The 26,383-nt window shown below is 44.6% G+C and overlaps 1 protein-coding gene across 1 annotated transcript; it reads left to right on the top strand.

Moving 5' to 3' along the window:
• Positions 1–260: 260 nt before the first annotated feature.
• LOC118476224 (zinc finger BED domain-containing protein DAYSLEEPER-like) lies at positions 261–26,383 on the top strand. The gene is made up of 3 exons (XM_035965047.1): positions 261–411; positions 15,689–15,691; positions 26,010–26,383. The coding sequence occupies exons 1-3, from the start codon at positions 261–263 to the stop codon at positions 26,381–26,383; spliced, it is 528 nt and encodes a 175-aa protein (XP_035820940.1).

Raw genomic sequence — 26,383 nt, 5'->3', positions numbered from 1 at the left:
TAAGCATGCAAGATCTGCGACGCTCCTAGTTCTTCTTCGCGATTAATTAGACCATAATCTGTTCGCAGGTTGAACTGCCTTTTGGAGCCCTCTCTGTTTTCCTAGGTTACGCATCAGATTTAGATCCTAGGAGTCTGAATACATAACCAGACCTGCTCTTTCAATCTTTATATCCTATTTTATATCCTATTTTGAACAATTTTTATATCCTTTTTTGTTAATTGAATTCTTAACTTTGTTTTTTTTTCTTTTAAACATAGATGGATTTAAGGATATCTGAGGGTTCTGGTACTAATACCACCTTGGATGACCAATCGGTACAATCGCCAACCAGAAGGGCAAAGGTTTGGGAGTATTTTCAACAAGAGTTAGTTGAGGTTGATGGAGTGATGAAGGTTGTTTGCAAATACTGTGGGACTGAAAGGGAAATAGGCTTACACCTTTTCCTAAATGATTTTGGTGGTTGAATTGCCCAACACAAATAATTAGACTAACTAGTTTGATCTAGATTATGAGTTCTACAGGTGCCAAAGGTTCAACACAAACCAATAAAAAGTCCAAGAAATGGTTCAAATAAAAAGAGCAAAAGACAACCGAAGGCTACCCTGGTCTGGCGCACCGGACAGTGTCTGGTGCACCACCGGACAGTGTCCAGTGCACCAGGGAGATCAACTCCAAACATGCCACCTTCGGGAATTCTGGGAGCCACTCCGCTATAATTCATCGGACTGTCCGGTGCACCACCGGACTGTCCGGTGTGCCAGTGGAGCAACGGCTACCTGCGCCAACGGTCGTCTGCAACAGCTATAGTGAACAGTGCCAACTGCGCGCGCAGAGTCAAAGCAGGCGTCAGATGGCGCACCGGACAGTGAACAGGACATGTCTGGTGGCCCACATGTCAGAAGCTCCAACGGTCGAACCCTAACGGTTGGGTGACGTGGCTGGCGCACCGGACTGTCCGGTGCGCCATACGATAGCAGCCTTCCCCAATAACCATTTTGGTGGTTGGGGCTATAAATACCCCCCAACCACCACTCTTCAAGGATCCAAGCATTCACTACTCCTCATTCAATACAAGAGCAATACACAACACTCCAAGACACAAATCAAAGCCACCGATCAAATCAAAGTCCACAATTATGTCTAGTTTTTAGGACTTGTGAGGAGATCGACTTGTGTTCTTTTGTTGTTCTTGTTGCTTGGTTGGCTTTCTTCTTTCTCTCATTCTTACTCTCAAAGCCTTGTAAGCGAAGCAAGAGACACCAATTGTGTGGTGGTCCTTGCGGGGTCTAAGTGACCCGAGAAATCAAGGAAGGAAGCTCACTCGGTCTAAGTGACCGTTTGAGAGAGGGAAAGGGTTGAAAGAGACCCGGTCTTTGTGACCACCTCAACGGGGAGTAGATTTGCAAGAACTGAACCTCGGTAAAACAAATCACCGTGTCATCCGCTCTTATTCGCTTGTGATTTGTTTTCGCCCTCTCTTTCGGACTTGTTTATATTTCTAACGCTAACCCCGGCTTATAGTTGTGCTTAAACTTTATAAATATCAGATTTGCCTATTAACCCCCCTCTAGGCGACTTTCAATTGGTATCAGAGCACGATACTTCATTAAGAGCCTAACCGCTCGAAGTGATGTCGGGAGCTCACGCCAAGAAGGAGATGGTGACCGGCGAGAAGCCCGCCACAAGCCACGGGAAGGCTCCATCGGGAGAGTCTGGCAACAAGAAGCGAGAGGAATCACCTCCCCGCGTCAAGTCGCACCAGAGTGGCGACAAGAAGAAAATGAAGAAAGTGGTCTACTACGAGACCGATTCTTCATCGCCTTCCACCTCCGGCTCCGACACGCCGTCCGTCACTTCTAAGCGCCACGAGCGCAAGAAGTTTAGTAAGATCCCCTTACGCTATCCTCGCATTTCCAAACGCACCCCTTTACTTTCTGTCCCACTAGGCAAACCACCGGTTTTTGATGGTGAAGATTATTATATGTGGAGTGATAAAATGAGGCACCATCTAACCTCACTCCACGCTAGTATTTGGGACATTGTTGAATTTGGTGCACAGGAACCATCCATGGGGGATGAAGGCTATGACTCGGACGAGGTAGCCCAAATCCGGCACTTCAACTCCCAAGCCACTACTATACTCCTCGCCTATCTAAGTCAAGAGGAGTATAATAAGGTGCAAGGGTTGAAAAGTGCCAAAGAGATTTGGGACGTGCTCAAGACCGCGCACGAAGGAGACAAGGTGACCAAGATCACCAAGAGGGAAACGATCGAGGGGGAGCTCGGTCGCTTCATGCTTCATCAAGGGGAAGAGCCAAAAGCGATGTACAACCGGCTCAAGACCTTGGTGAACCAAGTGCACAACCTCGGGAGCACAAAGTGGGATGACCATGAAATGGTCAAGGTTATTCTTAGATCACTCGTTTTTCTTAACCCCACTCAAGTTCAATTAATTCATGGTGATCCAAGATATAAACTAATGTCTCCCGAGGAAGTGATAGGAAAATTTGTGAGCTTTGAATTAATGATCAAAGGCTCCAAGAAAATCATCGAGCAAGGCTGTAGCATCCCAAAAATTCAAATCTTGAAATTTTCTCAAACTCCCTCTAAATTCAAAATAAATTTCAAATTTCGTTTCAAAATGTTTGTTTGCAAGTTGATATCAACAAATAAATTATAGTGGTCTATATTCTCTCTAAAATCCTCCTCAAAATATCCTACAAATATTTTCCCTAGTGATCCCCTTCAAGTTCTTTCCAAAAATATTGCCTAGATATTCCACCGATATATCTCCAAGTATTTTCCTCCTGAGAAATACCTTCAGAATCATTTTTCAAGTCCCTACAAATATTTTCTTCATAACTTTCCTCATGCCCATACATATACGTATGCCTCCAGTGTCATACGTTAAGCTCTACAAGCTAATTACACTCATATAAGACAAATCCATGCTAATCTCCCACTAATCCTCTCATCCTCCCACTAATCCTCTCATCCCTCCCCCTAATCCCCCCACCATGGCTATAAACAGAGGGGCAAGGGCCTCCTCTCATCCCACCCCAAGTCATTTCATGGCAACTCTCTCCCCCCACACACACCCACTCCATGTTCCACACAAGCACACACTAGCACAAGGATCGTTCGGTCGTTCTTCGATCGTTCGTCCCCCTGTTCTTAGTTTGTTCGTTCGTTCGTTCGATCGTTCGATCGTTCGTCCGATCGTTCATGGTTCGTTCGTCCGTTCGTCCGATCGTTCGATCGTTCGTCCATTCGTTCGATCGTTCGTCCGTTCGTTCGTCCAAATAATCTTTTTCCTGCCGTTATGCTGCCGAAATTCCGATTGTTCGTTCGTCCGATCGTTTGATCGTTCGTCCGATCGTTCATGGTTCGTTCGTCCGTTCGTCCGATCGTTCGACCGTTCGTCCGATCATTCATCCAAATAATCTTTTTCCTGCCGTTATGCTGCCGAAATTCCGATCGTTCGTTCGTTCGATCATTCGATCGTTCATCGTTCGTTCATAGTTCCTATCCATCGTTCATCGTTCGTTCATACGAACTATTCACCATCACTATTTACTGTTACTATTTACCGTTTTTTTACCGTTACTATTTACCGTTACTATTTACCGTTACTTTTTACCGTTACTATTCACCGTTACTTTTTACCGTTACTTTTTACCGTTACTATATACCGTTACTTTTTACCGTTACTTTTTACCGTTACTTTTTACCGTTACTATTTACCGTTACTATTTACCATTACTATTTACCGTTACCTTTTACCGTTACTATTTACCGTTACTTTTTACCATTACTTTTTATCATTACTATTTACCGTTACTATTCACCGTTACTATTCATCGATCATCCGATCACCCTAAATTTCAACTACTCATCCATCATGCTGTCCAGTCCACCTAAGACCAGCCAGACCCATATCCCAGTTATACAAACTCCGGTGACTGTGATTTTCCTTCCAGTGGGAACTTCCCATCTGGTCACCCATCCTAGGTTTCTCCAAGTTGAGCACGCTTAACTTGAGATTCCTTCGAACCAGGCTTCCAAACTCAGATTCCAATAATTCTCATTTCTAAATTCTTATCGAATTATTCCCTATCCAACCATGTCATCCCATAAGCATGTTTCATAATCCAGAAAACTCCTAAAATACTCTTATCCCATATTCTGCCTATAATCTCTCTGTTCAGACTAAGTCAGACGATTCATTCGTCACTATTCTCAAAAACAGTGAACTTCACTGTGCTACACCACATACACCCAGCTATAAATACACCCAGCTACCCTCTCCCTCTCCACACACACTCAACACCCTCAGCCAAGGCAAACGCCCACCCACTCAGTTACTCCGCTCTGCCGGCTACATGCATAGTGTCGCTTCGCCTCCAGTCCACCCTCCTGGTAAGCACCTCCGCTCCACCACCAGTAATATCTCAACACCACATGACTCAGATTCTACTCAAGACTCTACCCATCCATATATCTCTATTCTGACCACTATACTGAATATTTGTTGGTATACTTGCTTGTTTGTATGTTTGCTTGTTCATGTTGCATAGTTATCGGAGCGTTCGTACTATCTCGTGGAGGCCAGATCTACAAGTCTACGCCAGGAGCCAGAAGCCAGTTCCGCGAGCTCTTCTTCCCCCTTCGCCGGATAAGCACGGCAAGCTCACTGGATCCCTTTGATGCATAAATTACCTATGATTTTTCAACCACAACCCTCAGCCTGTTATTTTATGCATGATATGATTTTGAGACAAGTTATTATGGCCACCCAGCCGCTTGCCGCAATCAATCCCTGATATATTTGTTACAAATGATTTGAGGAAAGGTGTGAGTTTTCAAAAGAAAATGCTTTTCAAAATGTGTATGATGAAGGGTTTTCACCCTTATCACCTTGTGAGTGGGATAATCAGGGACTCCCTGGTTTAGGGGAGGGCCTAAGGTGATGGCTCAGCTGGTTTAGGCATGAGAAGAAGGATTGTCCCCTCGTATAAGGACCGGTTTGTCATCTTTCACTACCTGTACTCATGATAAGTACAACCACTCGAGACTGTGTGGGCAGTCACTCAATCTGAACTCGTACGGTCCAACCCCAGGGTTATGAAGGCTGGGGAGCACCGGGAGGATAAGGAGGGGGAATGTTTTGTCCGGTTTGGACATGGCGGTGGCCTGACTCCTTCCGGTATAACCATTAAGGTTAGGACATGCGAGGAAAGAAAGAGATTCGGCATTCGGGTCTCACGACGGTGAGATCGCAGAAACCAGACTAGTGGGTAAAGTGTACACCTCTGCGCAGAGTTTGAAAACCTATTCGAATAGTCCGTGTCCACAGGAATGGACGAGTCTGGTATGGTATGGCAATTAATGTTTTGTTTTCAAAAAAAAAGGTGTGTTTGAGAAAAGTGGTTTTTAAAAGGTCTGGCGGTTGAGTCGTGAGCTATGGTGGACGGGAAGTCCAGTAGCTATTTTTGAAAAGGAAAACCAATGGGAAACTGCTGAGATACCTAGATGGTTTAGTCCAGGGGATTTTGTTATAATACTGAAAAACTTCCTGCTCCTTTTGGAGAGGATGCGCTTTGCAAAAATACAAAATGTTTTTCAAAACAACTCTGCATAAAATATTGTCGTTTCTGCAAAATATCCTAAGCTCCACATATTCCATGCATTATATCTGATTTCCCCATTCCGCGGGTGAAGGTGGGCTGCTGAGTACGTTTGTACTCACCCTTGCTTATTTGTTGTTTTTCAGAAAAAGGAGATCGGGTAAGAGTTACGACTGTTCCCAACCTTGCCTGTGGCTGTTGGACCGCTGATTTGCTTTACTGCGTATATCGGGCTGCTTCAGCCCCACTCTGATGATATGTCCCGAGTTGTGGACCAACTCTTAAAGTTGTTCGCCACCTTTATAGGTTTGTCGTTTAAGCAAATCTGTAATCAACTGATGTATAAATGTGTTTACTAGCCTCCTGGGACTAGTAATTGTATCACATTTGAGTCCCAGAGGATTGGGGACGCTTCATAGGAGCCACCTCTACATCCGAGGTGCAACCCGTCGCCTTCAAAGCGACGGAGGAGAAGAAGGAAGAGTCTACGTCAAGTAGGCTTCCCATCGACGCCTCCAAGCTCGACAATGAGGAGATGGATTTAATCATCAAAAGCTTTCGCCAAATCCTCAAGCAAAGGAGGGGGAAGGACTACAAGCCCCGCTCCAAGAAAGTTTGCTACAAGTGTGGTAAGCCCAGTCATTTCATTGCTAAATGTCCATTATCAAGTGATAGTGACAGGGGCGACGACAAGAAGGGGAGAAGAAAGGAGAAGAAGAAGTATTACAAGAAGAAGCGAGGCGATGCTCATGTTTGCCGGGAGTGGGACTCCGATGAGAGCTCCTCCGACGAGGACGCTGCAAACATTGCCATCAACAAGGGCCTTCTCTTCCACAACGTCGGCCACGAGTGCCTCATGGCAAAGGACGACAAAAAGAAGAAGGTAAAATCTAGAGCTTCCACTAAATATGCAACATCTAGTGATGAGGCTAGCTCTAGTGATGATGAGGATGATTTGATCACCCTTTTTGCCAACTTAAACAAGCAACAAAAAAAATTGAATGAATTGATTAGTGTTATTCAAGGATGAACTCTTGGATAGCCAAGAGGACTTCCTAATTAAAGAAAATAAGAAGCATGTTAAAGTTAAAAATGTGTATGCTCAGGAGATAGAAAAATGTGAAAAATTAACTAGTGAGCTAAGCACTTGCCATGACACTATTTCCAACCTTAGATTTGAAAATGATAAATTGATTGCTAAGGTTGAGAAATTAAATGTTAGTGATGATTCTCTTGTCAACCTTAGAAATGATAATGCTAATTTGATTGCTAAGATTGACAAATTGAATGCATCTCTCTCTAGCCTTAAAATTGAGAATGAAAAATTAATTGCTAAAGCTAAAGATTTAAATGTTTGAAATAATGTTATTTCCAATCTTAGAAATGAAAATGTCATGTTACATGCTAAGATTGATGAATTAAATGTTTGCAAACCCTCTACATCTACCGTTGAGCATGTTACTATTTGTACTAGATGTAGAGATATTAATGTTGATGATATCCATGATCACCTAGCTTTAATTAAACAACAAAATGATCACATAGATCAACTTAGTGCTAAGATTAATGAGCATGACTTAGAAAATAAAAAATTTAAATTTGCTAGAAGCATGCTCTATAGTGGGAGACGCCCTGGGGTTAAGGATGGCATTGGCTTCCAAAATGGAGACAATGTCAAGCTTAATGCCCCTAAGAAATTGTCTAATTTTGTTAAGGGTAAGGCTCTCATGGTTCAGGATAACGAGGGTTACATTTTATACTCTGCCGGTTATCCCGAACATAAAATTAGGAGAATTCATTCTAGGAAGTCTCACTCTGTCTCTCATCATGCTTTTATGTATAAGAGTGATGCATCTAGTTCTAGGCAGTCCACTCATGTTAAATTGCCTAAGAAGAAAACTCCTATTGCATCAAATGAACCTAATATTTCATTTAAGACTTTTGATGCTTCTTATGTGCTCACTAACAAATCAGGCAAAGTAGTTGCCAAATATGTTGGGGCCAAACACAAGGGCTCAAAGACTTGTGTTTGGGTACCCAAGGTGCTTGTTTCTAATGTCAAAGGACCCAAGACTATTTGGGTACCTAAGAACAAGGCCTAAATCTGTTTTGTAGGTTTATGCATCCGGGGGCTCAAGTTGGATAATTGATAGCGGGTGCACAAACCACATGACTGGGGAGAAAATGATGTTCTCCTTCTACGAGAAAAACCATGATCCATAAAGAGCTATCACATTCGGGGATGGAAATCAAGGTTTGGTCAAAGGACTTGGTAAAATTGCTATATCTCCTGACCATTCTATTTCCAATGTTTTTCTTGTCGATTCTTTAGATTACAATTTGCTTTCTGTTTCTCAATTATGCAAAATGGGTTACAACTGTCTTTTTATGGATATAGGTGTTACTGTCTTTAGAAGAAGTGATGATCAGTAGCATTTAAGGGAGTATTAGAGGGTCAGCTATACTTAGTTTATTTTAATAGAGCTGGACTCGACACTTGTTTAATTGCTAAGACTAACATGGGTTGGCTCTGGCATCGCCGACTAGCCCACGTTGGGATGAAGAATCTTCACAAGCTTCTAAAGGGAGAGCACATTTTGGGACTAACAAATGTTCATTTTGAGAAAGACATGATTTGTAGTGCATGTCAAGCAGGGAAGCAAGTTGGTGTTCATCATCCACACAAGAACATCATGACGACCTACAGACCGCTTGAACTACTCCACATGGACCTATTCGGTCCGATAGCTTACATAAGCATCGACGGAAGTAAGTATTGTCTTGTTATTGTGGATGATTATTCTCGCTTCACTTGGGTGTTCTTTTTGCAGGAAAAATCTCAAACCCAAGAAACCTTAAAGGGATTCTTGAGACGGGCTCAAAATGAGTTCGGCTTGAGGATCAAAAAGATTAGAAGCGACAACGGGACGGAGTTCAAGAACTCACAAATAGAAGGCTTCCTTGAGGATGAGGGCATCAAGCATGAGTTCTCTTCTCCCTATACACCTCAACAAAATGGTGTAGTTGAGAGGAAGAATAGAACTCTACTTGACATGGCGAGGACCATGCTTGATGAATACAAGACTTCGGATCGATTTTGGGCGGAAGCAATCAACACCGCTTGCTACGCCATCAACCGTCTCTACCTTCACTGAATCCTCAAGAAGACATCATATGAACTCCTGACCGGTAAAAAGCCCAATGTTTCATATTTTAGAGTCTTCGATAGCAAATGCTTTATTCTTGTTAAAAGAGGTAGAAAATATAAATTCACTCCTAAGGCTGTAGAAGGATTTTTACTTGGTTATGATTCAAACACAAGGGCATATAGATTCTTTAACAAGTCCACTTGAGTAGTTGAAGTTTCTTGTGACATTGTGTTTGATGAAACTAACGGCTCTCAAGTAGAGCAAGTTGATCTTGATGAGCTAGATGATGACGAGGCTCCGTGCATCGAGCTAAGGAACATGTCCATTGGGGATGTGTGTCTTAAGGAATCCGAAGAGCCTCCACATGCACAAGATCAACCATCTTCCTCCATGCAAGCATCTCCACCAACTCAAGATGAGGATCAAGCTCAAGATGATGAAAATGAAGATCAAGAGGAGCCACCTCAAGAGGAGGACAATGATCAAGGGGGAGATGCTAATGATCAAGACAAGGAAGATGATGAGGGCACAAGTGAAAGGGAAATGTGCCCTTGGGCCATTTCTAAGTGTTTTGGTGATTTAGTGTCCAACACAAGTGCCTAAGTGTCAAATGGTGGACAAAGTACAAATCAAGTATAAAGGTATGTTTTTCAGACTTAGTACATTGTTTTAGTGACTAATGTATTGTGTCTAAGTGCTGGAAACAGGAGAAATCGAACTGGAGAAGAGATGGCCTTGTTCAGCCAAAGCCAGCTCTGTCTGGGTGCACCGGACTGTCCGGTGGTGCACCGGACAGTGTTCGGTGGTGCACCGGACAGTGTCCGGTGTGCTAGGCTGGCTCAGGCGAACTTGCCACTCTCGGGAATAAATTAACGGTGTACGGCTATAATTCATCGGACTCTCCGGTGTGCACCGGACTGTCCGGTGAGCCAACGGTCGGCTGCGCGATCCGCACGAGACACGTGGCCGAGCCAACGGTCAGGAGGGGGCATCGGACAGTGTCCGGTGCGCCAACGGCTCCAAGGCTGCCAACGATCGGCTTCGCCAAATAAGGAAGGAAATCCGCACCGGACTGTTCGGTGCGCCAGGCGACAGAAGGCAAGAATTGCCTTCCCGGATTGCTCTCAACGGCTCCTAGCTGCCTTGGGGCTATAAAAGGGACCCCTAGGCGCATGGAGGAGAACCTCAAGCATTCCTTGAGCACTCTTGATCACTCACACTCCATTCTTGCGCACTTGTTCGACATTCTAGTGATTTGAGCTCCGTTCTAGTGTGCTAGTCTTTTGAGCTTAAGTCTGGGTCTTGTGTGTGCGTATTTGCTGTGATCCTTGTGTCTTGTGTGAGTTGCTAATCCCTCCCTTACTCTGTGCTTCTTTGTGAACATCTTTGTAAGGGCGAGAGACTCCAAGTTGTGGAGATTCCTCGCGAACGGGATATAGAAAAGAAAAGCAAACACCGTGGTATTCAAGTGGGTCTTTGGACCGCTTGAGAGGGGTTGATTGCAACCCTCGTCCGTTGGGACGCCACAACGTGGAAGTAGGCAAGTGTTGTACTTGGCCGAACCACGGGATAAACCACTGTGTCTACCTGTATTGATTCTCTTGTGGTTATTGTGTTTCGCTAAGACTCTTCTCTATCCACTTGGCAATACTGTGCTAACGCTTAACCAAGTTTTTGTGGCATTAAGTTCAAGTTTTATAGGATCACCTATTCACCCCCCTCTAGGTGCTTTCAATTGGTATCGGAGCCATTCTCTTCTAGAAAGGGACTAACCGCCCGAAGAGATGGATCCTAAGGGGAAGAGAATCGTGATCAATGATAAGGAGAAGGAGTCCTTCGTCAACGAGCCGAAGGATGACAAGCCTACCGACTCAGGCTCGGCCCACAAACGAAAGGATGGGAAGAAAAAGAAGACAAGGCACATCAAGGAGATCGTCTACTACGACGACAGCGACGAGTCCACTTCTTCCCAAAAGGACAACGACGACAACGACTACGAGGGAAGGAAACCGGTTAATTCGAACTTTTCTTTTGACTACTCTCGTATTCCGCAAAGTACAAATGTTCATTTGCTCTCCATTCCACTAGGCAAACCTCCTCACTTTGATGGAGAGGACTACGGATTTTGGAGCCACAAAATGCGTAGTCACCTGTTCTCTCTCCATCTGAGCATATGGGAGATTGTGGAGAGTGGAATGAAATTTGATAGCTCGGATAGTCCTATGTTTATCAATGAACAGATTCATAGAAATACACAAGCTACTACTGTGTTGTTAGCCTCTTTGTGCAGGGACGAGTATCATAAGGTGAGCGGCTTGGACAATGCCAAGCAGATCTGGGACACCCTCAGGATCTCACACGGGGGGAACGACGTCACCTTGCTCACCAAAATGGAGTTGGTGGAGGGCGAGCTTGGAATATTCGCAATGATCACGGGAGAGGAGCCAACCCAAACATACAATCGGCTCAAGACCCTCATCAACAAGATAAGGAGCTACAGAAGCACACGATGGACGGACCACGACGTCGTTCGTCTAATGCTAAGGTCCTTCACTGTACTTGATCCATATTTGGTGAACAATATCCGTGAAAATCCTAGGTACACCAAGATGTCGCCCGAAGAAGTTCTTGGGAAATTCATAAGCGGGCGAATGATGATCAAGGAGGCGAGATATGTCGACGACGCGTTGAACGGTCCAATCCATGAGCCTCAACCCATTGCTCTCAAAGCAACGAGGAGCAAGGAGGCGCTACCTAGCAAGGTGGCGCAAGTTGAGGCGGCCGGGCTCAATGATGAAGAGATGGCCCTCATCATCAAGCGCTTCAAGACAGCGCTAAAGGGTCGCAAGGGGCAGCCAAGCAAGACCAAGACAAAGGGGAAGCGCTCATGCTTCAAATGTGGTAAGGTTGGTCATTTTATTGCTAATTGTCCCGACAATGATAGTGACCAGGAACAAGGGAACAAGAGGGAGAAGAAGAAGAACTATAAGAAGGCAAAAGGCAAGGCACATCTTGGCAAGGAGTGGGACTCGGATTGTTCGTCGTCCGACTCCGACAACGAAGGACTCGCCGCCACTGCCTTCAACAAGTCATCCCTCTTCCCCAACGAGCATCACACTTGCCTCATGGCAAGGGAAAAGAAGGTAAGCGCTCGTAACACTAGTACTTATGCTTCTTCAAGTGAGGATGAGTCTAGTGATGATGATGAAATAGATTATTCATGTTTATTCAAGGGTCTAGATAGAACCAAGGTGGATAAAATAAATGAATTGATTGATGCTTTGAATGATAAGAATAGATTGCTAGAAAAGCAAGAGGATCTTTTATATGATGAACATGATAAGTTTGTAGAAGCTCAAAAATCCCTTGCTTTAGAAATAAAGAGGAATGAAATGCTTTCTTGTGAATTGTCTACATGCCATGACTCTATTTCTAGTTTAAAAAGCATAAACGATGACTTGAATGCTAAGTTAGAAATAGCTAATAAATCAACATCTTGTGTAGAACATGTTGTGGTTTGCACTAGGTGTAAAGATTTTAATGTTGATGCTTGTAGTGAACACCTAGTTTCAATTTCTAAATTGAATGATGAAGTAGCTAGTCTTAATGCCCAACTTAAGACTAGCAAAAGCGAATTTGATAAGTTAAAATTTGCAAGGGATGCCTACACAATTGGTAGACATCCCTCAATTAAGGATGGACTTGGTTTCAAGAGGGAAGCCAAGAACTTAACAAGCCATAAGGCTCCCATCCCCGCCAAGGAGAAAGGGAAGGGCCCTATGGCTAGTAGTGCTAAAAAGAACCATGTTTTTATGTACCATGATAGAAGACAGTCTTATAAGAGTTGTAATGCTTATGATGCTTTTGACTCTCATGCCATGTTTGCTTCTAGTACTTCCTATATGCATGGTAAAGATATGTCTAGGAGATATTTTGTTCATATGCCTAGGAGAAATGTTGTTAACGTTCCTAGGAAAGTTAATGAACCTTCTACAATATATCATGCTTTAAATGCTTCCTTTGCTATTTCTAGAAAGGATAGGAAGATAGTTGCTAGAAAATTAGGGGCAAAATGCAAGGGAGACAAAACTTGCATTTGGGTCCCTAAGACAATTGTGACTAACCTTGTAGGACCCAACAAGAGTTGGGTACCTAAGACCCAAGCCTAAATTTGCCTTGCAGGTTTATGCATCTGGGGGTTCAAGCTGGATTATCGACAGCGGATGCACAAACCATATGACGGGGGAGAAGAAGATGTTCACCTCCTACGTCAAAAACAAGGATTCCCAAGATTCAATAATATTCGGTGATGGGAATCAAGGCAAGGTAAAAGGGTTAGGTAAAATTGCTATTTCATCCGAGCACTCTATATCTAATGTGTTTTTAGTTGAGTCTCTTGGATATAATTTGTTATCTGTTAGTCAATTATGCAATATGGGATATAATTGTCTATTCACGAATGTAGATGTGTCTGTCGTTAGAAGAAGTGATGGTTCACTAGCTTTTAAGGGTGTATTAGACGACAAACTTTACTTAGTTGATTTTGCAAAAGAGGAGGCCGGTCTAGATGCATGCTTAATTGCTAAGACTAGCATGGGCTGGCTGTGGCATCGCTGCTTAGCACATGTTGAAAGGGAAATGTGCCCTTGGGCCATTTCTAAGTATTTTGGTGATTGAGTGCCAACACAAGTGCTTAAATGTGAATTTATGCTCATGGATGGGCAAAGTGCAAATCAAGAGTAAAGGTATGTTTCTAAGCCTTAGTACATTGGTTTTGTGTACTAATATACTTGTCTAAGTGTTAGAAACAGAAAGAAGAAGAAAAGAAAAGAGGTGAAAAAGGCTTGGCTGTGTACAGCCAAGACTCAGCTGAGTCTGGCACACCGGACTGTCCGGTGGTGCACCGGACAGTGTCCGGTGCGCCAGGCTGACTCGGCGTGAAGTGCCCGCTCTCGGGAATTCGCCGACGGCGTACGGCTAAAATTCACCGGACTGTCCGGTGTGCACCGAACTGTCCGGTGAGCCAACGGTCGGCCGCGGAATCTGCGCGCGACACGTGGCCGGACCAACGGTCGGAAGGGGGCACCGGACTGTCCGGTGTGCACCGGACATGTCCGGTGTGCCAACGGCTCCCAGATCTGCAACGGTCGGCAGTGCTATTTTAGGAAGGAAATCGGGCACCGGACAGTGTCCGGTGTGCACCGCACTGTCAGGTGCACCCGACGACAGAAGGCAAGATTGGCCTTCCAGATTTGCTCTCAACGGCTCCTAGCTGCCTTGGGGCTATAAAAAGGGACCCCTAGGCGCATGGAGAAGACACCCAAGCAACCTTAGAGCATTCTTGATCATCCACACTCAGTCTTTGCACATTCGTTTGTCATTCTCAGTGATTCGAGCTCCGTTCTAGTGAGAACTTTGAGATAGTCTTTTGAGCTCGATTCTTGGCCGTGTGTGTGCGCATTTTGCTGTGGATTTGTGTGTGTTGCTTCCCTCCCTTACTCCGTATTTCTTTGTGAATCTCAAGTGTAAGGGCGAGAGGCTCCAAGTTGTGGAGATTCCTCGCAAACGGGATATTGAAAGGCAAAGCAAAACACCGTGGTATTCAAGTTGGTCTTTGGACCGCTTGAGAGGGGTTGATTGCAACCCTCGTCCGTTGGGACGCCACAACGTGGAGTAGGCAAGCGTTGGTCTTGGCCGAACCACGGGATAAACCACTGTGTCATCTCTGTGTTTGATATCTTGTGGCATTGTGTTGTTGAGACTCCTCTCTAGCCACTTGGCGATTATTGTGCTAACACTTAACAAGTTTTTGTGGCTATAAGTTTAAGTTTCACAGGATCACCTATTCACCCCCCCTCTAGGTGCTATCAATTGGTATCAGAGCCGTTCTCTTCACAAAGGGACTAACCACCCGAAGAGATGGATCCTAAAGGGAAGGGAATCGTGATCAACGACAAGGAGAAGGAGTCCTTCGTCAACGAGCCAAGGGATGACAAGTCCAACGACTCGGGCTCGGGCCACAGACGCAAAGATGGGAAGAAAAAGAAGACAAGACGCATCAAGGAGATCGTCTACTACGACAGCGATGAGTCTACTTCCTCCCATAAGGACGACGACCACAACGAATACGAGAGAAAGAAACCGGTCAATTCGAACTTTTCTTTTGATTACTCTCGTATTCCTCAAAGTACTAATGCTCATTTATTATCTATTCCACTTGGTAAACCTCCCCATTTTGATGGAGAGGACTACGGATTTTGGAGTCACAAAATGCGTAGTCACTTGTTCTCTCTCCATCCTAGCATATGGGAGATTGTAGAAAGTGGAATGCACTTTGATAGTACGGATAGTCCCATGTTTATTAACGAACAGATTCATAAAAATGCACAAGCTACTACTGTGTTGCTAGCCTCTTTGTGCAGGGACGAGTACCATAAGGTGAGCGGCTTGGACAATGCCAAGCAGATCTGGGACACCCTCAAGATCTCTCATGAGGGGAATGATGTCACTTTGCTCACCAAGATGGAGTTGGTGGAGGGCGAGCTTGGACGGTTCGCAATGATAAGGGGCGAGGAGCCAACTCAAACATACAACCGGCTCAAGACCCTTATCAACAAAATAAGGAGCTACGGAAGCATGCAATGGACGAATCACGACGTCGTCCGCCTAATGCTAAGGTCCTTTACCGTTCTTGATCCTCATTTGGTGAACAATATTCGTGAAAATTCTAGGTACACCAAGATGTCACCCGAAGAAGTTCTGGGGAAGTTCGTAAGCGGGCGAATGATGATCAAGGAGGCAAGATATGTGGACGATGCGTTGAACGGTCCTATTCATGAGCCTCAACCCATTGCTCTCAAGGCAATGAGGAGCAAGGAGGCGCTACCGAGCAAGGTTGCGCAAGTTGAGGCGGTCGGGCTAAATAATGAGGAGATGACCCTCATCATTAAGCGCTTCAAGACGGCGCTTAAAGGTCGCAAGGGACAGCCAAGCAAGACCAAGACAAAGGAGAAACGCTCGTGCTTCAAATGTGGTAAGATTGGTCATTTCATTGCTAACTGTCCCGATAATGAAAGTGACCAGGAAAAGGGGAACAAAAGGGAGAAGAAGAAGCATTACAAGAAGGCCAAGGGCGAGGCACATATCGGAAAGGAGTGGGATTCGGATTGCTCCTCCTCCGACTCCGACAATGAAGGACTCGCCGCCACTGCCTTCAACAAGTCATCCCTCTTCCCCAACGAGCGTCACACTTGCCTCATGGCAAGGGAGAAGAAAGTAAGCACTCATGATACTAGTACTTATGCTTCTTCAAGTGAGGATGAGTCTAGTGATGATGATGAGATAGATTACTCATGCTTATTCAAGGGATTAGATAGATCTAAAATTAATAAGATTAATGAGTTGATTGATGCTTTGAATGACAAGAATAGATTACTAGAAAAACAAGAAGATCTTTTATATGAGGAGCATGATAAATTTGTTAGTGCACAAAATTCTCTTGCTCTAGAAATTAAAAGGAATGAGATGCTCTCTGGTGAACTATCTACTTGTCATGAAACCATTTCTACTTTACAAGGTGTTAACAATGATTTAAATGCTAAATTAGAAGTAGCAAATAAATCTAATTCTTGTGTAGAACATGTTATAATTTGTACTAGGTGTAAAGATTTTGACATTGATGCTTGTAGTGAACACCTAGTTTCAATTTCCAAACTTAATGATGAATTAGCTAGTCTTAATGCTCAACTTAAGACTAGCAAGAATGATTTCGATAAACTAAAATTTGCAAGGGATGCCTACACGATTGGTAGACACCCCTCAATTAAGGATGGACTTGGCTTCAAGAGGGAAGCCAAGAACTTAACAAGCCATAAGGCTCCCATCTCCGCCAAGGAGAAAGGGAAGGCCCCTATGGCAAGTAGTGCTAAAAGGAATCATGCTTTCATGTACCATGATAAGAGACAAACTAGAAATGCTTATAGGAGTTACAATGCTTATGATGATTTTGATTCTCATGACATGTTTGCTTCTAGTTCTTTCTATGTGCATGATAGAAATGTTGGTAGGAGAAATGTTGTTCACAATATGCCTAGGAGAAATATTCCTAGGAAAGTTAATGAACCTTCTACAATATATCATGCTTTGAGTGCCTCCTTTGCAATTTGTAGAAAGGATAGAAAGGTAATTGCTAGGAAATTAGGGGCAAAATGCAAGGGAGATAAAACTTGCATTTGGGTCCCTAAGACAATTGTGACTAACCTTGAAGGACCCAACAAGAGTTGGGTACCTAAGTCCCAAGCCTAAATTTGCCTTGCAGGTTTATGCATCCGGGGGTTCAAGCTGGATTATCGACAGCGGATGCACAAACCATATGACGGGGGAGAAGAAGATGTTCACCTCCTACGTCAAGAATAAGGATTCCCAAGATTCAATTATATTCGGTGATGGGAATCAAGGCAAGGTAAAAGGGTTAGGTAAAATTGCAATTTCTAATGAGCACTCTATCTCTAATGTGTTTTTAGTAGAGTCTCTTGGATATAATTTGCTATCGGTTAGTCAATTATGCAATATGGGATATAACTGTCTATTTACAAATGTAGATGTGTCTGTCTTTAGAAGAAGTGATGGTTCACTAGCTTTTAAGGGTGTATTAGACGGCAAACTTTATTTAGTTGATTTTGCAAAAGAAGAGGCCGGTCTAGATGCATGCTTAATAGCTAAGACTAGCATGGGCTGGCTGTGGCATCGCCGCTTAGCACATGTGGGGATGAAGAACCTTCACAAGCTTCTAAAGGGAGAACAAGTGATAGGTTTGACTAACGTGCAATTCGAAAAAGATAGACCTTGTGCAGCTTGTCAAGCAGGTAAACAAGTGGGAGGAGCACATCACAGCAAGAATGTGATGACCACCTCAAGACCGCTGGAGCTGCTGCATATGGACCTCTTCGGACCCGTCGCCTATCTGAGCATAGGAGGAAGTAAGTATGGTCTAGTTGTTGTTGATGACTTTTCCCGCTTCACTTGGGTGTTCTTTTTGCAGGATAAGTCTGAAACCCAAGGGACCCTCAAGCGCTTCCTAAAGAGAGCTCAAAATGAGTTTGAGCTCAAAGTGAAGAAGATAAGGAGCGACAACGGGTCCGAGTTCAAGAACCTTCAAGTGGAGGAGTTCCTTGAGGAGGAAGGGATCAAGCACGAGTTCTCCGCTCCCTATACACCACAGCAAAATGGTGTGGTAGAGAGGAAGAACAGGACGCTAATCGATATGGCGAGGACGATGCTTGGAGAATTCAAGACCCCCGAGCGTTTTTGGTCGGAAGCCGTGAACACGGCTTGTCACGCCATCAACAGGGTCTATCTTCACCGCCTCCTCAAGAAGACTTCATATGAGCTACTAACCGGTAACAAACCCAATGTATCTTACTTTCGTGTATTTGGGAGCAAGTGCTACATTCTAGTGAAGAAGGGTAGAAATTCTAAGTTTGCTCCCAAAGCTGTAGAAGGGTTTTTGTTAGGTTATGACTCAAATACAAAGGCGTATAGAGTCTTCAACAAATCATCGGGTTTGGTTGAAGTTTCTAGCGACGTTGTATTTGATGAAACTAATGGCTCTCCAAGAGAGCAAGTTGTTGATTATGACGATGTAGATGAAGAAGATGTTCCGACGGCCGCGATACGAACCATGGCTATTGGAGAAGTGCGACCACAGGAACAAGATGAACGAGATCAACCTTCTTCCTCAACAACGGTGCATCCCACAACTCAAGACGATGAACAGGTTCATCAAAAGGAGGCGTGTGATCAAGGGGGAGCACAAGATGATCACGTGATGGAGGAAGAAGCGCAACCGGCACCTCCAACCCAAGTTCGAGCGATGCTTCAAAGGGATCATCCCGTCGACCAAATTCTGGGTGACATTAGCAAGGGAGTAACTACTCGGTCTCGATTAGTTAATTTTTGTGAACATTACTCCTTTGTCTCTTCTATTGAGCCTTTCAGGGTAGAAGAGGCCTTGCTAGATCCGGACTGGGTGTTGGCCATGCAAGAGGAGCTCAACAACTTCAAGCGCAATGAAGTTTGGACACTGGTGCCTCGTCCCAAGCAAAATGTTGTGGGAACCAAGTGGGTGTTCCACAACAAACAAGACGAGCACGGAGTGGTGACAAGGAACAAGGCTCGACTTGTGGCAAAAGGTTATGCCCAAGTCGCAGGTTTGGACTTTGAGGAGACTTTTGCTCCTGTGGCTAGGCTAGAGTCCATTCGTATCTTGCTAGCATATGCCGCTCACCATTCTTTCAGGTTGTTCCAAATGGATGTGAAGAGCGCTTTCCTCAATGGGCCAATAAAGGAGGAGGTGTACGTGGAGCAACCCCCTGGCTTCGAGGATGAACGGTACCCCGACCATGTGTGTAAGCTCTCTAAGGCGCTCTATGGACTTAAGCAAGCCCCAAGAGCATGGTATGAATGCCTTAGAGATTTCTTAATTGCTAATGCTTTCAATGTTGGGAAAGCCGATCCAACTCTTTTCACTAAGACTTGTGACGGTGATCTTTTTGTGTGCCAAATTTATGTAGATGACATAATATTTGGTTCTACTAATAAAAAGTCTTGTGAAGAGTTTAGCAGGGTGATGACGCAGAAATTCGAGATGTCAATGATGGGCGAGTTGAACTACTTCCTTGGGTTCCAAGTGAAGCAACTCAAGGACGGCACCTTCATCTCACAAACGAAGTACACGCAAGACCTGCTGAAGCGGTTTGGGATGAAGGACGCCAAGCCCGCAAAGACTCCGATGGGGACCGACGGACACACCGACCTCAACAAAGGAGGTAAGTCCGTTGATCAAAAGGCATACCGGTCAATGATAGGGTCATTACTTTACTTATGTGCTAGTAGACCGGATATTATGCTTAGCGTATGCATGTGTGCTAGATTTCAATCCGATCCTAAGGAATGTCATTTAGTGGCAGTGAAGCGAATCCTTAGATATTTAGCTGCTACGCCTTGCTTCGGGCTCTGGTATCCAAAGGGGTCTACCTTTGACTTGATTGGATATTCAGACTCCGACTATGCTGGATGTAAGGTCGATAGGAAGAGTACATCGGGGACGTGCCAATTCTTAGGAAGGTCCCTGGTGTCATGGAACTCTAAGAAACAAACTTCCGTTGCCCTATCCACCGCTGAGGCCGAGTATGTTGCTGCAGGACAGTGTTGCGCGCAACTACTTTGGATGAGGCAAACCCTCAGGGACTTTGGCTACAATCTGAGCAAAGTCCCACTCCTATGTGATAATGAGAGTGCTATCCGCATGGCGGAAAATCCTGTTGAGCACAGCCGCACAAAGCACATAGACATCCGGCATCACTTTCTGAGAGATCACCAGCAAAAGGGAGATATCGAAGTGTTTCATGTTAGCACCGAGAACCAGCTAGCCGATATCTTTACCAAGCCTCTAGATGAGAAGACCTTTTGCAGGCTGCGTAGTGAGCTAAATGTCTTAGATTCGCGGAACTTGGATTGAATTGTAGCATACATGTGTTTATGCCTTTGATCATGTTCATTCTGCATTTTGTTGCTTATTGTGGTGCTCAAGTTGTACAAACACTCCCTAGACCTCACAAGTCCGTTGCAAAGTGATGCACACGTTTAGGGGGAGATGTGTTACAACTTGACCCTTTGAGACTAACCATGTGCTTGAGTTTGCTTGTTTTAGTCTCAAAGGAGGTTTGAAAGGGAAAAGGTGGACTTGGACCATGACAGACTTCCACTGCACTCCGATGAGAGGGTAACTTATTCCAAGTTCATCTCATGTACTCTCATTGCCCTTGTATTCTTATTGAAGATTTTGGTAAGGCAATGGGGTTAAATGGCCAAGATTGATCCCGTTTTGGTGCTTGATGCCAAAGGGGGAGAAAATAAAGGCCAAAGCAATAAATGGATCAGCTACCACTTGAGAAAGAAATTTTGAAAAAAAGTAAAATAGAGCTTTTTGTTTTGTCAAAACTCTTGCATTGTCTCTTTTGTCAAAAGTTGGTCTCTTGTGGGGAGAAGTGTTGATTATGGGAAATAGGGGGAGTTTTTGAAATCTTTGATCAATCTCTTTTGGAATGACTCTTTATGCTTCAACATGTGTGTTTGACTTAGAGATAGAGATTTGAGTTTGATTTGCAAAAACAAACCAAGTGGTGGCAAAGGATGATCCATATATGCCAAAATTGAATCAAAATAAATTTGAGTTTTATTTGAAGTGATATTGCACTTGTTCTAGTTGCTTTATGTTGTGTTGGCATAAATCACCAAAAAGGGGGAGATTGAAAGGGAAATGTGCCCTTGGGCCATTTCTAAGTATTTTGGTGATTGAGTGCCAACACAAGTGCTTAAATGTGAATTTATGCTCATGGATGGGCAAAGTGCAAATCAAGAGTAAAGGTATGTTTCTAAGCCTTAGTACATTGGTTTTGTGTACTAATATACTTGTCTAAGTGTTAGAAACAGAAAGAAGAAGAAAAGAAAAGAGGTGAAAAAGGCTTGGCTGTGTACAGCCAAGACTCAGCTCAGTCTGGCACACCGGACTGTCCGGTGGTGCACCGGACAGTGTCCGGTGCGCCAGGCTGACTCGGCGTGAAGTGGCCGCTCTCGGGAATTCGCCGACGGCGTACGGCTAAAATTCACCGGACTGTCCGGTGTGCACCGGACTGTCCGGTGAGCCAACGGTCGGTCGGGCCAACGGTCGGCCGCGGAATCTGCGCGCGACACGTGGCCGGACCAACGGTCGGAAGGGGGCACCGGACTGTCCGGTGTGCACCGGACATGTCCGGTGTGCACCGGACATGTCCGGTGCGCCAACGGCTCCCAGATCTGCAACGGTCGGCAGTGCTATTTTAGGAAGGAAATCGGGCACCGGACAGTGTCCGGTGTGCACCGCACTGTCAGGTGCACCCGACGACAGAAGGCAAGATTGGCCTTCCAGATTTGCTCTCAACGGCTCCTAGCTGCCTTGGGGCTATAAAAAGGGACCCCTAGGCGCATGGAGAAGACACCCAAGCAACCTTAGAGGATTCTTGATCATCCACACTCAGTCTTTGCACATTCGTTTGTCATTCTCAGTGATTCGAGCTCCATTCTAGTGAGAACTTTGAGATAGTCTTTTGAGCTCGATTCTTGGCCGTGTGTGTGCGCATTTTGCTGTGGATTTGTGTGTGTTGCTTCCCTCCCTTACTCCGTATTTCTTTGTGAATCTCAAGTGTAAGGGCGAGAGGCTCCAAGTTGTGGAGATTCCTCGCAAACGGGATATTGAAAGGCAAAGCAAAACACCGTGGTATTCAAGTTGGTCTTTGGACCGCTTGAGAGGGGTTGATTGCAACCCTCGTCCGTTGGGACGCCACAACGTGGAGTAGGCAAGCGTTGGTCTTGGCCGAACCACGGGATAAACCACTGTGTCATCTCTGTGTTTGATATCTTGTGGCATTGTGTTGTTGAGACTCCTCTCTAGCCACTTGGCGATTATTGTGCTAACACTTAACAAGTTTTTGTGGCTATAAGTTTAAGTTTCACAGGATCACCTATTCACCCCCCCCCCTCTAGGTGCTCTCACATGTGGGGATGAAGAACCTTCACAAGCTTCTAAAGGGAGAACACGTGATAGGTTTAACTAATGTGCAATTCGAAAAAGATAGACCTTGTGCAGCTTGTCAAGCAGGCAAACAGGTGGGAAGCTCTCATCACACCAAAAATGTGATGACCACATCAAGACCTTTGGAGATGCTTCACATGGACCTCTTCGGACCCGTCGCCTATCTAAGTATAGGAGGAAGTAAGTATGGTCTTGTTATAGTTGATGACTTTTCCCGCTTCACTGGGGTATTCTTTTTGCAGGACAAATATGAAACCCAAGGGATCCTCAAGCGCTTCCTAAGGAGAGCTCAAAACGAGTTTGAGCTCAAGGTGAAAAAGATAAGGAGCGACAATGGGTCCGAGTTCAAGAACCTTCAAGTGGAGGAGTACCTTGAGGAGGAAGGGATCAAGCACGAGTTCTCCGCTCCCTACACACCACAGCAAAATGATGTGGTAGAGAGGAAGAACAGGACGCTTATAGACATGGCGAGGGCGATGCTTGGAGAGTTCAAGACCCCCGAGCGCTTTTGGTCGGAAGCCGTGAACACGGCTTGCCACGCCATCAACAGGGTCTACCTTCATCGCCTCCTCAAGAAGACGTCGTATGAGCTACTAACCGGTAACAAACCCAATGTTTCGTATTTTCGAGTTTTTGGGAGTAAATGCTACATTCTAGTGAAGAAGGGTAGGAATTCCAAATTTGCTCCCAAAGCCGTAGAAGGGTTTTTGTTAGGTTATCACTCAAATACAAAGGCGTATAGAGTCTTCAACAAATCATCGGGTTTGGTTGAAGTCTCTAGCGACGTTGTATTTGATGAGACTAATGGCTCTCCAAGAGAGCAAGTTGTTGATTTTGATGATGTAGATGAAGAAGGAGTTCCAACGACCGCAATACACACCATGGTGATTGGAGACGTGCGGCCACAGGAACAAGATGAGCAAGATCAACCCTCTTCCTCAACAATGGTGCAACCCCCAACTCAAGATGAAGAACAGGAGGCGTGTGATCAAGGGGGAGCACAAGATGATCATGTAATGGAGGAAGAAGCACAACCGGCACCTCCAACCCAAGTTCGAGCAATGATTCAAAGGGATCATCCCGTCGACCAAATTTTGGGTGATATTAGCAAGGGAGTAACTACTCGATCTCGATTAGTTAATTTTTGTGAGCATTACTCCTTTGTCTCTTCTATTGAGCCTTTCAGGGTAGAAGAGGCCTTGCTAGATCCGGACTGGGTGTTGGCCATGCAGGAGGAGCTCAACAACTTCGAAAGAAATGAAGTTTGAACACCGGTGCCGAGTACATTGCCGCAGGCCATTGTTGCGCGCAATTGCTTTGGATGAGGCAAACCCTTAGGGACTATGGTTACAAATTAACCAAAGTTCCTCTCCTATGTGATAATGAGAGTGCAATCCGCATGGCGGATAATCCCATTGAGCACAGTTGCACTAAACACATAGCCATTCGATATCACTTTTTGAGAGATCACCAACAAAGGGGGGATATAGAGATTTCATATGTTAGCACCAAAGAACAATTAGCCGATATCTTTACCAAACCATTAGATGAGAAAACCTTTACCAAACTTAGGCATGAGCTAAATATTCTTGATTCTCGCAATTTTGATTGATATTTTGCACACATAGCTCATTTATACCTTTGATCATATCTCTTTCATTTTCTATGACTAATGTGGTCTTCAAGTGTATTTTTTTGCTAAGTCATAGATTGAAAGGGAAATGGAGTCTTCGGCGAAGACAAGGCTTCCACTCCACTCCATCGAATTATTCATCCTTCGCCGTTGCTCCACACCACTCTCCAATTTGGTATAATCTTCACTTCTATATTATTTACCAAAGGGGGAGAAAGTTTGTGAAAGGGCTTCTATTTCACTCACAAGTATCCATTTTTGGCGATTCATGCCAAAGGGGGAGAAAGTATTAGCCCAAAGCAAAAGGACCGCACCACCACCAATTTCAAAAATTTGTAGTCTTTCAATTTGTATTAAAGAAGTTTTTCGATTGATATCTTATTTTTGATATAATTTCAAATTGGTTTGACCTCTTCAAAATTAATATCTAAAACTCTCTTGAATACTAAGAGGAGAATTTCATTGAGTGGGAGTTTTGTTTAGTCAAAGGAAGAGCATTTGAAACAGGGGGAGAAAATTTCAAATCTTGAAAATGCTTCTCAAAATCTTATTCATATACCTTTGTCTATTTGCAAAAGACTTTGAAAAAGAATTTTCAAAACATTTGCAAAAACAAAACAAGTGGTGCAAGTGTGGTCCAAAATGTTCAAAATAAAGAAAGCATCCATGCATATCCCATGAGAATATATATTGGTTAATTCCAAGTAACCTTTGCACTTACCTTATGCAAACTAGTTCAATTCTGCACTTATATATTTGCTTTGGTTTGTGTTGGCATCAATCACCAAAAAGGGGGAGATTGAAAGGGAAATAGGCTTACACATTTTCCTAAATGATTTTGGTGGTTGAATTGCCCAACACAAATAATTGGACTAACTAGTTTGCTCTAGATTATGAGTTCTACAGGTGCCAAAGGTTCAACACAAAGCAATAAAAAGTCCAAGAAAGGGTTCAAATAAAAAGAGCAAAAGACAACCGAAGGCTGCCCTGGTCTGGCGCACCGGACTGTCCGGTGCACCACCGGACAGTGTCCGGTGCACCAGGGAGATCAACTCCAAACTTGCCACCTTCGGGAATTCTGGGAGCCACTCCGCTATAATTCACCGGACTTGCCAGCGGAGCAACGACTACATGCGCCAACGGTCGTCTGCAATGGCTACAGTGAACATTGAACAGTGCCAACTGCGCGCGCAGAGTCAGAGCAGGCGTCAGATGGCGCACCGGACAGTGAACAGGACCTGTCCGGTGGCCCACATGTCAGAAGCTCCAACGGTCGAACCCTAACAGTTGGGTGACGTGGCTGGCGCACCGGACAGTGTCCGGTGGCGCACCAGACTGTCTGGTGCGCCATACGACAGCAGCCTTCCCCAACGGCCATTTTGGTGGTTGGGGCTATAAATACCCCCCAACCACCACTCTTCAAGGATCCAAGCATTCACTACTCCTCATTCAATACAAGAGCAATACACAACACTCCAAGACACAAATCAAAGCCACCGATCAAATCAAAGTCCACAATTCAACTCTAGTTTTTAGGACTTGTGAGGAGATCGACTTGTGGTATTTTGTTGTTCTTGTTGCTTGGTTGGCTTTCTTCTTTCTCTCATTCTTACTCTCAAAGACTTGTAAGCGAAACAAAAGACACCAATTGTGTGGTGGTCCTTGCGGGGTCTAAGTGACCCGGGAAATCAAGGAAGGAAGCTCACTCGGTCTAAGTGACTGTTTGAGAGAGGGAAAGGATTGAAAGAGACCCAGTCTTTGTGACCACCTCAACGGGGAGTAGGTTTGCAAGAACCGAACCTCGGTAAAATAAATCACCGTGTCATCCACTCTTATTCGCTTGTGATTTGTTTTCGCCCTCTCTTTCAGACTTGTTTATATTTCTAACGCTAACCCCGGCTTGTAGTTGTGTTTAAACTTTATAAATATCAGATTTTCCTATTCACCCCCCTCTAGGCGACTTTCAGGGACGAAGCTGACAAGTAAAACGAATTCAGGAACAAATAGCCTTAGAAACCATGTTGCAGATACATGTCCTAAAATTCTAGTTGAGGACCGAAAGCGATTCATTGCAACAATGAGAAAAAGGCCAGGAGAAGGTTCATTTGTGTTTGACCCTCGAAAGACTCGTGAGTGCATGGTTAAGTGGTGCATCAGTGCCAAGGTCGCATTCAACAAGTTTGATGATCCTTTCTTTGCCCCGTGGATGGAGTCATTGCAGCCATCGTTCAGCGGTGTTGGGCGTCAGACAATGAGAAATGATTGTATTGCCAGATTCAAGATGATGAGGCAAGAGCTAAGGAATGACCTACAGAGTCTTAACTCTTGTATTTGCTTGTGA

The sequence above is a fragment of the Zea mays genome, chromosome 2 (assembly GCF_902167145.1).
Source record: "Zea mays cultivar B73 chromosome 2, Zm-B73-REFERENCE-NAM-5.0, whole genome shotgun sequence".
NCBI lineage: Eukaryota > Viridiplantae > Streptophyta > Magnoliopsida > Poales > Poaceae > Zea > Zea mays.
This window is presented reverse-complemented; position numbering and strand designations above follow the sequence as displayed.